The 15,406-nt window shown below is 44.1% G+C and overlaps 1 protein-coding gene across 1 annotated transcript in view; it reads left to right on the forward strand.

The window, feature by feature from the left end:
• Positions 1-8,490: 8,490 nt before the first annotated feature.
• The window catches only part of ASTN1 (astrotactin 1), a gene marked incomplete at both ends in the record, with an annotated part of 252,365 nt that continues 245,449 nt past the window's right edge, over positions 8,491-15,406 (forward strand). The window contains one exon of the mRNA XM_083358699.1: positions 8,491-8,818. Within this exon, the coding sequence (XP_083214825.1) occupies positions 8,491-8,818 (328 nt within the window). The remainder of the gene's footprint in view (positions 8,819-15,406) is intronic.

A 15,406-nucleotide genomic window follows, 5' to 3' on the forward strand; every position in this document is an offset into this window, starting at 1 on the left:
ATCATTTTAAACATTTTAATATTCTACTTTTAGACATCTATTTACTGTGTATTTTAGTTTGATCCATTTTATGTCCATCAATTATTTAGTAAATGTTTATATATTTTCATTTGAGCTCAATAACCCTTTCCTAAAACAGTATAAAATGCTGGTTAGTGACTACAATAAAAATACTACTATTACTATAAATAATTGAATCCATATGTAAATAGTCAATTATATTAGAAAGGGATGAAAAATGAGCAAAAGATTATTGCAAATTACATTTCAAAGCCTTAATAAAAACAGGGATATATTTGATAGAAGTAAATGAAAGGTCTTCAAATTTTAATATTGAAAGAGAAATGAAGTGAAACACGTAGGCAAAAATTAGCTGGGTCTTAGAGTGGGAAAGGAAGAAGACAAGCTATAAAAAGGTCTGTAAGAGAAGATAACTAGTAAAATAGGAAAGAACCTATTTTTTTCTAAGAGGTCACAAAAAGGGGGCCAGAACTCAAGCAACTGAGCATGTGCAATTAGTTGATTAATATTAACTGACACACCTTGCATAAATTATCACTTAATTTTAATGTACATGGGATGTATGACTTAGTATGTAGCAGGAAATATGTAGGAGGCGGTTAGAAAGAGTGTAACCTCATAGTACCTCAGCCAATGGGGAAAGAGGACGGATGTGCAACTGGGGCCAGGGATGTATAAAAATGGGAATATTTGGGGTTGAAAATCTGGAGAGAATAAAGTTTTGATAGCTTCTCTCCCCGCTTATTGCAATAAACGAAACAAAAGGCCTTCACTCTGTCATGGCTGGTTATTGGTCAGGTGAGCTTGTCTCTTAGTCATGAAGGAAAGTGGCTAGGAGCACATAACATATGGCTACTATCAAAGCAATTGCTGGACATACATTTCTGGGTAATTTAATTTAATTTAATATTTGCATTTGTATACCGCCCTTTCCCTGAGGACTCAGGGCGGTTTACAGGGAATTAAAATCGAAACATACAAAAGTTAAAACCAATTAAAAAAGCATTAAATTCACCCTGTAGATTAAAACCCCAGTTAAAATTTTCTCCTCAGCCTGGGCCCGAGAGCTCAAAGAGCCAGGTCTTCAGGCCCCGGCGGAATGATCGGAGGTCAGGAGCAGTCCTCAGCTCTACCGGCAGCTGGTTCCAGAGGGCAGGCGCTCCCACCGAGAAGGCCCTATCCCTGGGTGTCACCCGCCGGCAATCTCTCACCGGCGGAACCCTGAGCAGACCCTCCCTGTGGGAGCGCACTGGGCGAAGGGCATTTGATGCCGGCAGCAGGTGTTCCCTCAAATAACCCGGACCCAGGCCATGTAGGGCTTTATAGGTGATAACCAGCACCTTGAATTTCACCCGGAGGGCAACCGGAAGCCAATGCAGCTCGCGGAGTAGAGGTGTTACATGGGAGTATCGGGAAACCCCCATTACAACTCGCGCGGCCGCATTCTGCACCAGTTGAAGCCTCCGAGTGGTCTTCAAGGGCAGCCCCATGTAGAGAGCGTTGCAGTAGTCCAGACGGGAGGTCACAAGCGCATGAGTGACTGTGCGTAGGGCGTCTCGGTCCAGATAGGGGCGCAACTGGCGCACCAGGCGAACCTGTGCAAAAGCCCCCCTGGTCACGGCTCCTATGTGATCTTCAAAATTGAGCCGTGAATCCAGGAGGACGCCCAAGTTGCGAGCCCTATCAACGGGGGGTAACACCTCACCCCCCATCGTTAGAGGTGGAATAACTTGGTTAACCCGAGACGCCGATATGCACAGCCACTCAGTCTTGGCGGGATTGAGACGAAGCCTGTTTCTCCCCATCCAGACCTGAACCGCCTCCAGGCACCGGGACATCACGGAGAGGGCATCACTGGGTTGGTTCGGGGTGGAAAGAAAAAGTTGGGTATCATCAGCGTACTGGTGATACCCCACCCCAAAACCACGAATGATCTCGCCCAGCGGCTTCATGTAGATGTTGAACAGGAGGGGCGAGAGAACCGACCCCTGAGGGACTCCACAAATGAGAGACCTCGGGGCGGATCTCTGCCCTCCTGTCAACACCGACTGCGAGCGGCCCCGGAGGTAGGAGGAGAACCACCGTAAAACGGTGCCTCCCACTCCCAGCCCCCTGAGACGCCGCAGCAGGATACCATGGTCGATGGTATCGAAAGCCGCTGAGAGGTCTAATAGGACCAGGACAGAGGAGCAACCCCTGTCCCTAGCCCTCCAGAGATCATTCACCAGCGCGACCAATGCCGTCTCCGTGCTGTGTCCAGGCCTGAAGCCCGATTGGTACGGGTCCAGATAATCAGTTTCCTCCAGGAACAGAGGGAGCTGATGCGCCACCACACTCTCAACAACCTTCGCCAGGAAGCGAAGGTTGGAGACTGGACGATAGTTGTTTAAAACAGCCGGGTCCAAAGCAGGCTTCTTGAGGAGGGGTCTCACCACCGCCTCCTTCAAGGCGGCAGGGAAGACACCCTCCTTCAAAGAAGCAGTTATTACTGCATGGAACCAGCCTCGTGTTCCCTCCCGAGCCGCATAAGCTAGCCAGGAGGGGCACGGATCCAACAAACAGGTGGTGGAGCTCAGTCTCCCCATGATCCTGTCCACATCATCAGGGGAAACAGGGTCGAACTCAGTCCAGATAACATGCTCAAGACCGCCTGATTCCTCCACATCAGACTCTGCCCAGTCAGAGTCCAAGCCGGTCCGGATCCGAGCGATTTTGTCCGTCAGATGATGACTAAACTCCTCGGCTCGTCCCTGCAAGGGATCCTCCCTCACCTCCTGGTTAAGGAGGGAGCGAGTCACCCTAAACAGGGCGGCCGGGCGATTATCTGCGGACGCGATAAGGGCGGCAAAGTAGTTAGACTTCGCCGTCCTTATCGCCGCAAGATAAGACCTTATGAAGGTTCTTAACTGCAATCGGTCGGGTTCGGATCGGCTGGATCTCCAACCGCTCTCTAGACCTCGTCTCCGACGCTTCATCTCCCGGAGCTCCACAGAGAACCATGGAGCCCAACGGGATCTGCGCCGAGTCAGAGGTCGCATGGGTACAACACAGTCGAGTGCCCTGGTGGCAGCCGTTTCCCAGGCCTCCACCAGAGCATCGACTGGGCTGTGGGTAAGGGTGATAGGTATCGGCCCAAGCGCCCTCTGGAACCGGTCCGGGTCCATTAGGCGCCTGGGGCGGAACCACCTGGTCGGTTCCGCCGCCCAGCGGCGGGGGATGGCATGACGGAAAACCAGCCTCAGGAGGTAATGATCTGACCATGACAGAGGGGTGATGGACGGAGAACCCCCTCCCAGATCATCCAACCATTGTCCAGACAGGAACACCAGGTCGAGAGTATGATCCCCCTCGTGAGTAGGGCCCTCAATAACCTGGGTCAGGCCCATGGCTGTCATGGAAGCCATGAACTCCCGAGCTAACTCCGACGACCCCCCCAGTGATGGCAGGTTGAAGTCACCCAGGACTATAAGCCTGGGGAACTCCACCGCCAACCCTGAGAGGGTGTCGAGCAGCTCAGGCAGGGCTGTTGCCACACAGCTGGGCGCCAGGTATGTGAGCAACAAGCCCAGCTGAACCCGAGGACCACATCTCAAGAGGAGGGATTCACTCCCGGCCATCTGGACAATGGTGGCCTCCCGAGGACACAAAGTCTCCCGAATAACCACTGCCACCCCACCACCCCTGCCCTGAGCCCGTGGCTGGTGCAGCACCCGGAAACCTGGCGGGCATAACTCGGTGAGAGGCACCCCTCCCTCCGAACCCAACCAAGTTTCCGTGATGCACGCTAGATCCGCACATTCCTCCTCGATCAGGTCACGGATGAGGGGAGCTTTGTTAACTACGGATCTAGCGTTAAAATAGACCAACCTGAGCTCAGGGGCCTGATCACCCTCATCCCCGGGTAGGAGGGTGCTAACCGGAGGGTCGGAGCGCGCCACCGCTCGGAGATAGCGGGGGCGCGATCCCAGATGTTGATATGGCCCTCCGCGCAAACACCTGCTGCCATACCCTATCGCCGTGGGGATTCGATGCCCCACCCCCACATTCCCAGCGCCAGCAGCCACCTCCCCCGACCCCGTCCCGTCGGGACCTCTAACAGGTCCAGACTGAGTGCCGGTTATAGATTCCTTCCCCACCCTCCCCCTCCCTAACCTCTTAAAATAACCGGCTAAGAATCTTATCAGGGGCCTCTTAGCGCGTCTTAACTCGAGGCCCCTGTCCAAGCCCAACCACCTCTCGGAGTCCCAAAGCTTGGACCCGTCATTAAGGGGAGTATGGAAACAGGCGACAGGTCACGCCCATGAGGCAGGAACCGCCCTAAGGGCATACAAGTCCGCTTCGGAATAACGATAAATCATATTGCGCTCGAATAGTCTCTCAGGGCCGATGTTGCAAATATATCAAGAGGATTGCTCGTTGATGGTACATAGATGGAAAAAGAAAAAGTCCAGTGGACGTATCTCTCAATCTGCAGAGCCATCTCAGCTCTCACCTGAGATGGAAATCCAGAAGACAACCTCAGCCGTCCTCTCACTACGGCTGAGGCATCTGACTGGAGCAGAGAGAGAAAAAGGGGATCCTGAGCCAGGCCCACCCCAACTGGTCTCTCACACCAGTGAGGTGGACGCTGACAAGTCCAAAACCGTCCTCCCACCACGGTTCGGTCCCGTCCACATTAGACTATCAATAGGGAGATCTTAATTCCCATCAGGTACGGAGCCAGTCATAACACCTGCCTGGCAACAAAAAAGTAAAGGACAAGGAGGCCAAGCCTCTTATTGATCCTCACACCGCCAATCAGCGCCGTCAGTCAATGCCCGTCCGCCAGTCCAAACCATCTCCAACGGAGGAAAGAGGTAGTCCCAGCAGCTATATTGAATCAAAAAGTTCGCTAGCATGTCCGCCGAGGCCGATGACCAGGCCCACAGTCTGCAACCACCATCCGGGAGGAGAAGGAGGCTCCGCACCGCTGAAAACGGTGCCAGCCAGCCGATGGTAGTAGAAGAATCTCCGTCCGGTGGGATCATCGCCGCTGCCCCTCCCACAACAGAGGGTATCCACGGCGAGTAAGCAGAGAAAGGAAGACAGGCAAAGCGTCCCGGGCTTCCCGGCGCTGTAATAGTGCTCGGCGCCATAACGGAGCTCGGCAGGTCGGCAGGAAATTCTCAGCGCTGCTCGTTCGAATCAGCAGGCCGCTGGTTGGGGGGGGGCTCGGCGTCACGAAAAGCAGCGCCCAGCAGCTGTTCCAACAATCCCCAGTCCCCAAAGCTGCCTCAGCCCGCGAGCAGATGAAAACAAAGCAGACGTCCCGAGCTTCACGACGTGGCAGCGCTCAGCGCCATGATGAGGCTCAGCAAGTCGACAGACAGTTCTCGGCACCGCTCGCTAGAATCCACAAGCCGCTATTTCGGAGGGGGGGGGGCTCAGCGCCACAGAGAGCAGCGCTTAGCAGCTGTTTTAAAAACCCCAGCTGTTTTAAAAACCCACTATGTTCATACAATAATGTGACTGAAACTGGTGAATAAAAGTGATGATATTAAAGTACTTATTTTCTCATAATCTGAGCACTTGCTAAGATGGCCCATTTTGTTGACACATCTCATTGTAACTGCTATGTCTGGAAATGTTTGAATATTTTCTTTATAACCTTGACAACCATTTATATCAAAAAGGATAATTTTCCTAGCAATACACTGAATATATTCATATACATTCACACACACACACACACACACACACACACACACATACACACACATTTAGTTTCAATTTTAAACGAGTCAGCTAGATTTGATTCAGTGATTTGCCATTGGAATTCTTGGTGTGAATCTGTTGAAATCAATAATAAATAAATAAATACTCCATGAAATTTTAAGAACATTCAAACCAACCATAGTTTTTTAAATCATTAAATTCTCAGATTATGAACTGCATATTAACAAATCGAGCAATTAAAAAAGCTCATAATGTTTGAATACAGTACAATTATTAGAAGTAATTTAGAATGTCAGGAAAATGTCCCACATGTGATTTTTCAGCTTAGGCTGAAAAACCCTAATATGCTATATCAAGAGAATAATTAATTCATTAATTATTCCCTAAAAATATTCATTTTATAGCAGTCTGTCTTATATAAAGGTAGTTTGCCAGTTTCTGGAGAAAATCATGGTTCAGTCTTGATTTGAACCGGGAAATTGTCCGCTGTCTTTAATGAGCCGCCATTGATCTCTTGGTGGTTTTAAAAGTACTAGTAGAAATAATGAGGCAAATATAGTTATTCATTTGCAGAACTATGCAATCTTTGTTTCCTTCTAAAGCTCTTTCACATTCTGTATTTTCTATCCATGAATATAGTGCTGATTTTTACCTTAGAGATCTGGATTCAAATGTCACTCATTTCTTTATGCAACCAAGTACTTTGTAAAATAGCTTTCTAGTGTAGATGTTAGTATTTGTACTGAGAAAGTACTTTATATGCTGTGGGTGGGTGACAATGGAAAAACCGAGTCATTTTGCTTAAAAGTTTGGCAAATTGGGGAGAAGAACTTGGAAGCAACTGCCTACAAGTCTTGGAGCCTTGGTGGAGCAGTGGGCTAATGCCTCCTTAAGTAACACCAGCTGCCTGCAATTAGTGCAGGTTCGTATCCCACCAGGTTCAAGGTTGACTCAGCCTTCCATCCTTCCGAGGTAGGTAAAATGAGGACCCAGATTGTTGGGGGCAATCAATCTGACTTTGTAATAATGCCGCTTGGGGTGTGTGTGAAAGCCCTAATAAACAGGCATATACATAGAATGAAGGCTACTGCTAAGCTTGTAAGCCGCCCTGAGTCTTCAGAGAAGGGCGGGATATAAATGGAATTAAAATAAAATAAATAAAATAAATACAAGTCAAGATTTTTTTAGAGAGATTCTTGGGAAAGTCTTTACCTATTAATCTACTTCACAGGTTTTAAGGACTGCATCTTAAACATTGTCTCAAAATAGACATTGTCTGTGACAGAAGAAGTAGGTTGTTTAGCAATCTAGGGACATCAGCTTGAAGTAATGGTTTGTTCATGGAATCACAAGATAAAATGGGAATGGGAATATCTACGTAGGTTTCTCTGGATTCCATCAATTCAAATACTCCAATGTGCACAGAATATAACTGCCCCGATAGTAAATGCAATACAAGTGAGCACTGTTTTTATTCAAACAGTTTTATAACTGGGAAAGTTGCTTGGAACTCACAATAAGCTTGGTAAGTTGGTTATGGACAAGAAAATAATAAAGAACAAAGCCAGCTAACACTCCCTCCACCGTTCACCAGAATGATCTCAAGCAGATCAAGTGCAGAGATCTTTGCTAATAACCGGTAGGTCCATATGGAAGGACGCATGTAAACAAATCATTTGATTCACAAAATCCAATTTTTGGAAAGCCTTTAAATGTTAAATATTTTTATTCCACATTAAAGGAAATGCAGCACTATTCCCTAAGATCAGTGAAGCAGAATTAAGTAAATGCTGTGAAGCTGGTAGCCATATGAACACAATCATGTGGAATCTTCTTGGTAGCAATACATGAGTGATTGTTGCTGTTTCTGTAATTGTCTTTAATCTTAAGCTGATTAAAAATAATTCTAGTTCTACCATCCTGAGATTTCTTACTCAATTTCCCATTCCCACCCTGCTTAGTTTTGGAGGGAACATTTAAGGAAAGCCACGTTTCCACTCTGTTGGCTTACAAAAGATAAATAAAAAACAAAAAGCTTCATTCAGTTAAAGAAAAAAAATGATAAAGTTTCCTTCAAATTCAATTCCCTTCCTGGTGATTTCATGGACAGGTTTTTTTTTAGTTTTCTTGGTGCCAAAATGGAAATGGTTTTGATCCCTTTACTTTGGGTTTTGTGCTAATGTTAAAAGGATGGATAGGCCTAGCAACAATTATTCACCACAATAGCTAAATTCAAAGGCTGCGTATTCTATCAAGTGTTGGCATGCTGTTGTGATTTACATTTGACTTGTGTAATTCTCAGAAACCTCTAGTTTGCAAATCAGAAAAATTGGGTTGAACTGAGTGGAAGTTGGGTCTGGGCGGGATGGGTACCAGGTGCGCCTCTCAATTCCCAGGGTCCCGGGAAAGCTTCGAAAACAATTTGGCATGGTAAAATATAGCTGCGGCTCCCCTCCCCACCAAGCGTTGTATAATCCAGGTGGTGACTAGCCGCCTGTGTGCGTGAGTGAGCTGGGGAGAAGATGCAAAGGAGGAGGAGGAAGGCAGCCAACTCGGAGACAAACCCGCTCGCCTGATCTTCTCCTCCGCCTGCCTTCGCTCCGTTGCAGCGCCTTGGAGACAAAGAGCCTCCCACAATCCGCCCCTTTCCTGATTGCACCGCAATTGCAAGCCCCTTTCTGGACCAGGGATCTTCCTCCCCGCCCCCTCGGCCGGCTCCTCTGTGCCTGCAAGGCGAGGCGGATCAGGCGCAAGATGGCTTTAGCTGGCGTTTGCATCTGGCTTTCTTGCTGCTGCAGCCTCACGGCCGCCGCCGCTAATGCAGCCGCTGCCGCCGCCGCCGCCGGGCCCGCGGTTGCCGGGCCGGCTGAAGCAGACGGGGACCCTTCCAAGGAGATGGAGTGCAAGCTGAAGAGCATCACCGTGTCAGCGTTGCCCTTCTTGAGGGAGAACGACCTAAGCATCATGCACAGCCCCTCGGCCTCTGAGCCCAAGCTGCTCTTCTCGGTCCGCAATGATTTCCCCGGCGAGATGGTGGTGGTCGATGACTTGGAGAACACCGAGCTGCCCTACTTCGTGCTGGGTGAGTCCCCCCTCCACCCCGGCCTAGTTGCCCCTTCTCTTAATTTAACAGGCCCGGTCCCCAAACTCTTCCGGGTCTTCCCTGGATTCCGACGCGGAGATCCCAAGCGATGACCGCTCCAAGTTGGCAATCAGGTGGATTCTTTGCCACCCCCACCCCCACCCCCCCACCCGGCCTTTTGTCCCAATGAGGCGGCCGCGGGCCCGCTGTCCCCTGGTTGAGAGGCCTTCCGTGGCCCGCTTTCCCCAAGCCAAGGAGACGGGGAGAGAAAGGGAAGCAACGCTGGCTGCGCTTGCTAGAAACTGGCTCCAAAGCTCCTTCACTTCGGCAGACTGCACCCTCCGTGCCCTTTCTCCAGCCGTGAGGCGGCGGAGTGAAAGAGGGAGCCGGTAGGTGGACGCACGCAGGTGGGTGGGTAGCTGGGAGACTCCAGCGGGCGGTCTGAACTCCAGAGCAACCGCTGCCTCTGCCTCGGTTTCCCTGGAGTGGGTAGCATTTGGGAGAGGCCACGCTAGGCCCTGCCTTCCAGCGCGTTGCTTAGAGGAAAAAAAAGGGGTGAACAAGTGGAGAGATGCTACTCCTGCTCCTGGCGATCACCTTTATTATTCGCTTGTTGAACCGAGTGATAGGAAGCTGCGAGGAAGATTGCCCTGATGAGCAGGCTCTTTGCCTCCGTGCGCACAGCAGGTGGAGCTGTGGCAGTGAGGACCTGAGATGTCACTGTTGCTCCTTGCTCATCAGAATGAGCTCCGAAGAGGATGACAAGGAGTCATCTGAGACTGCTTGCATGCCCCACTCAAACATAAACTACTCAAGTCCACTTGTCCTGGTTCTATTTTATATAAACCCAACCTCTGTGATTACTTTCTGGATCAGTGTGTCATGTAAAACTCAGAAATGGGTTATCTAGGGGTAACCTCATATGAATACAGCCACTATCTCCATTTTCTCATTAAGGTGGCAGATAGAACTAAGCTTAACCAAACAAACTGGATATTGCAGGATGTGAAACGAATGGAAGTAATCAAAATTTCAGTATACTTTCATGTTCAGGATCTTTGCTGTTATTAAGTTTTTGCTGTATCAGTTTAACTTTTTCTTCATTAGTGGAACATTGTTTTGATGTCTTCTTGGAAGGGGATGCTGTTGGATAATGACAATCCAATAACACGCATTTCCTGCATTTTGTTCTAAAGTATAGGCACTTCCCTTCAGAAATTACCAATGATTGATCAAAGCTGATATAGTCAGATAACATTTAATCCCCAAGTTATGGGGTGGAGTGGGATGGTCAGAGAAGCATGTTTACAAATCATGGCTATATGCTAGATTAAACATGAAGAATTGCTTATATTCCAGCAGAGGAGGAATTGGAATAAGGTTGTTTAAAACAAGAACTGGGGCTGAGATACGCCCATCACTTGACATTTGTTGGGTTGCTAGGAAATTCTGATTAAGGACCATGATCTTACTCAATGGGTCAAATAGTGAGCAGTAATGGACCCATATGGAATTGGGCCCATTTAAGTAATTAAATTCAATCTAGGTTTCAGTAGAGAGATACTAATCAAAGCATCCCTTCAGTATTCCTAGCTGAATTGCTTTGAGGATAAATCTCAGTGAGAGAGGTAGGGTAAATAAGTATGAATGGCTGCACCATTGAAACTACACGGGCTTCCTTTTGGCAAAAGTGTAGGCAGGAAGGACACGTATTGTCATTAAACTGATGATTATAATAGCCAAGCATAGAGGCAGCACATACTCTCTAGCACATAGTCCTAGAGGGTTAATTGTGGCTCATTTTCTTCACTAGCAGCTGGCATAAAGCTAGGGCTGGGGAATGATCCTGAGCTAACCTTTGTTACCCAATTATTATTATATTATATATTGATTTAATGAAGCATTTAGTATTTGCACTCATTGTTCATTCCAAGGGTGGCTCACACTCAGTACAGAATATTAAAACCAGATAATTAAAATGTGATGACAGTTACAGTCACGTTAAACATAGGTTTATGAAATAAAAAGATTTTATTTATGCCAATGAAACAGATTTGGTACCAAGTACGGTAAATATCTTTTGGTAAAAGAGTTCCAGAGTCAAGGTCTCATCCCAGAAAAACAGCCAGATAGGTTTCCTTTAAGTTTTATTTTCTTTGTCTTGCAGCAACATGCATTTGTCCTGATCCTTGATTACATCTTTTTGGAAATAATTTCTTTCTTGCAGTAGCTATGCATCCTGGTAAGCAAATTGATCAAATATGAACAAATTTATTAAGTTTCAGAGTTTAGGGGTGGGGTTTTTTTTGTCTTTTGGGTTTTTGACTTCCCTAGAAATTTAGAAAAGGGGTCTTGAGATTCAACAGAAAAGAAAGTCTCAAAGTCTACTATTACCTCCAATTTCTTCATCCAAATTTCAGTATGGGCTATGTTGATTGTACTGCTGGGAATTTTATTCAGGAATATCTAGGGGTCTGAAAGTTTTTTACCGTTCCTCTTTAGTGTCCTACATTTCCATCCCAATTCTACAGGCTCTATCCATTTTCTACTTGACAAACCCACCTCTTTACACTCATGTCAGCAAAAAAAGTAGAAGGTGGCATTACACAGGAAATGTAAAAGAAGTGAAGACTTGATACAGTTGTCGTTTGCTATGTTGTAGTTCCAAAGGTACAGTGTCCCTCCCATCCCTCTGGTTTAAAATTAGCCTTGGAAGAGAAATCTTCTTCAGTGCTGCTGGGCTGAAAGAAGCTTCCTGTGTCCAGAATATTTTATGCAGTGGTGTGCCAGCTATGGCTATATGTGTCTTCCTTTTCTTGGTTCACTCATTTGGGTGTATGATGGTGCCAGATATGGAGAAGTGGTGGATGCTGGGTTAAGAGGAACTATTATTACATCAACCAAATCATGTCCTTTGCTACACTTTATGACATAGAAGAGATGGCCAATCAAAGCCAAAGAGAGGGGAAAAAATCTCAGGTATACTGACAATCTGACCTAAATTAAAAAAAATAAAGATTATAGGCAATGTATAATAGAAAAATTGGAGAAGAAAAAAAGGAGGACAACAATTTTCTATCTGTCTTTTCTTACAAAAGAATAGATTCAAAGGTGAACAAAAGAAATATATATCATGTGTATTTTACCTTAGTAATGTATGTTAAGTATCTTCTTACAGCCTGTCAGCAATGAGCCTGTGTAATGAAACTTGATACATAAAATTTGTGATGTGTATCCTTAATTATTACCTGACATCCTATACAACTGCAAAACATTTCCATAGAAATTCTCCTGGGCAACCTTTCTTTCATTTAATATCTGGTTATCTAGCCCATCAAATAGATGAGGTATGTTTTACACAGGAATGGTTTCTTAAAAGTAGGGAGTTGAAAAACATCAAGGTTTTTCCCCCCAGTGCATACAACATAAATTGTTCCAGATTTCTTTCCCATATTTTTTTCTGCGTGGCTCACTGATAGGGTATCATAAAGAACTTATACTGTATTATTGATGTTGTGTTTGTTATGTTTTTGAAACTTGATTCTAAATGTTATTTCATATGACACGTAATGGTGAGGCAAGGCACCAATCTTCATGACAGATCTGGAACTGAAGCTAATTGCAACCTTCTTGCAAATGCTATTTTTTACCACTGTACTGAAGAAAAAGAAGTGTTCTGTTTTAGAATCTGCTGCTTTGCATTATTGGGATAAGTAGCAGAAAGTTAGATTTTTCTTATCTTCTCACTCTGCTAGAGAGAATGGTCTATAAGTAATAGAACAATATCCAAACAAACAATAATATTATGTCTGTGTTCTTCACAATATAGTAAAAAATTGAGTAAACTATGCCACTCCATTAATTTACAGAATGGATAATTTTCTTTTTAAAGGATAAAGTTGCCATTCAGTTATGTAATTAGCCATTTGATATTTAACAATCTACGTGTGACGGTGAGATGTGTGCATGCTAAAAATAAAATAAAATAGAGTAGTAGTGACAATAATAATAATAATAGAGGAATAAAAAATCCCTGGTGACAAGATATTATTCTATTAACTTACCTTGTGTTTCCTTTGAGGAGGTGAATTTTAGCATTTTAAGCATTTTAACCTTGCATCAATTTTGAGGCCTTAATAAGAGAAAGTACCTTTTTTTCCCTCAAAGTCACAATAGATATGAGCTTAGAATTCCCATATTAAAAGCTAGACCTGCACCATGCTAGATTGATTCTTTGTTTGAGTGGCATTAAAATGTAGTGCCCAATAGGGTAACTGTATAAATGTGCATTTTACCATCAAAATATATTGCCTATCTAAATAAATAATTGCATTGAGTTTGAAAAGATTATTAAATTCCACTGGCTGTTACATTATTTTTTTATGGTACCCATGCATTCTCCCCACTCAGATGGTCAATAATTTAATTCTCCCATTCTGCAAACAATTACTAGCAATTCAGTAATTGACATGCAGCATAATCTTCAGCCTTCAAGACTTTGCTGTCCATCAAAATTTCAGTATTGTCTGCATGAGTCTTGCCTTTTGCATGAAAATTATATAAAGATCTGTAAGACAGAATTTTATTTTTTCAGTGAGTGCTACCATATACACCCCCTCCCCACTTTACAGTTCTTCTATTAAAATACTATCAATTTGGATATATTCCCACTACTTTAAATTCACATGGCATACTTATTACATTCATTTAATATTTTTCCGTTATCTATTTATCCATGCCAGGTTCTTACTGAAATAGTCTCTAGCACTGCAGGTTATATGACTGAGTGATTTTTCACATGAAAGAGTTCTCTGAATATAGAAAATTACTACACCATGGAAAAGTGCTCTACCTATCTGACAGGCATCTCATTTATTTAAAGGCTTAATATGTCAATTGTTTTTTGTAGGAAGGAGTTTTAAATCATATGAGCCACCAATCTGCAGATTTACCATCTCAGTATAGCTTAGTTTAGTGAATAAAGGAAGCAGTGTTTTTGAAAGGAGATGGAAAAAAATAACCACTGAGATTATGGATAGTAAATGAATTAACAATGGCCCTTTAACTTGATATCCAATCTATAGCTGCTTCTCAGCCAGCAAAAACTGTCAGTCTAGAGATCTGCAGCCACATTTAGCAAAAAACCAAAGATCCCAGAGCACTAATTTACATAGCTGAGAGAAGGATGGTGTATAAAAATGTTCTTCTGGCCATTAATTTTTGATATCTCATCCTTGAAAATGATAGACCTGTATTTTCTCATGATTTTTGAAACTCTTCTTAATGTGCTTATAGCTAAAGTATAACTGGCATTATAACTGGTATATTTGCCTGCTCCTCTTGGTTTCTGGAAGATAAATCAAGATTTGTGCCAAATGCATCATGAGTCTAACACACATTAATATAAATGATTGGACACAAAATACCAAGCTCTCACTGCATCATCCATTACTTCTTATTCAGATAGGAACATATCTGACTTGCTATTAAATATTCTTATATTCATCTTTTTAAAAGGTATCATGGGCAGCTTATGTCTACATTAGAAAACCAATACAGTAATGGACTGTACTGTGCTGAAATTAATACAACATCTAGGGGAAGGATCCTCAGAAAGTGATGCTTACTATGACAGCAAGTCCTAAAAGTAGTTCAACTTCTTATTTCTGACCATAGTAATTCTACTAGTAGAAATTCACTATTCAGTGAATTAATTATTATTTTGAGAAGAAATGCTTAAAAGTTATCTTCCTTTCTTAAACCAAGCGTGACTCATCTTGGTTGCTACTTCATTCATATCTAAACATATAGACCATTTCCTTGTTAGGTGTTTATTTAATATATTTGTATTTCAAATTTTATTCAGGAGCTTAAATGGCCATACACAGCACTGCATCCTCTTATTTTTCGTACAGTGGTCACCTTCTGATTTAAGTTGACTAATTTATACTTACCCACTGAGTTTATGTGGCTCAAAACTTAAGCTTCTAAGCTAACTTCATTATATTATATTGGTTCTCAAAAACAGAGAAGTTGGTTATTAAGAATATTTCACAATTCAAGAAATGTGCTGATGTAATAGAAATGAAACTGGGCTTTTATCAGTGATAACTGTATAGTGCTAGAAGGAGTTATAAATCATTAGTAAGGCGATAGTTGTAGGAAGAAAAGGTTCTCTATCTAGGTTGTCCTTTTGATCAGTTTTATATACCCTTTTGAACATCATTTGAAACTTACACTTCTTTGAATTCAGAATTAGATACCATACAGTTTCTATCTTTCTGTTTCAAAAAACTGAAAGTAGCATTCATTTAAAATAAGATATGCATACTAAATTAACCCACTACTACATAGTAGCTTAATTTTACCTTAATCATTATAATACATTTTCCCAAAGGAAAATGTGTTTCACAGTAGAGGCATTCATCAGACTATATACTTGCTATTTGTATATGCAGATTTACAGTCACCCACGCACTCGTTACCTCCCGTATAGAGTACTGTAATGCCCTCTACATGGGGCTGCCCTTGAAGACCACCTGGAGGCTTCAACTGGTGCAGAGTGCAGCTGCACGGGTAGTGATGGGA

Source organism: Vipera ursinii, assembly GCF_947247035.1.
Source record: "Vipera ursinii genome assembly, chromosome: 3".
Lineage (NCBI taxonomy): Eukaryota > Metazoa > Chordata > Lepidosauria > Squamata > Viperidae > Vipera > Vipera ursinii.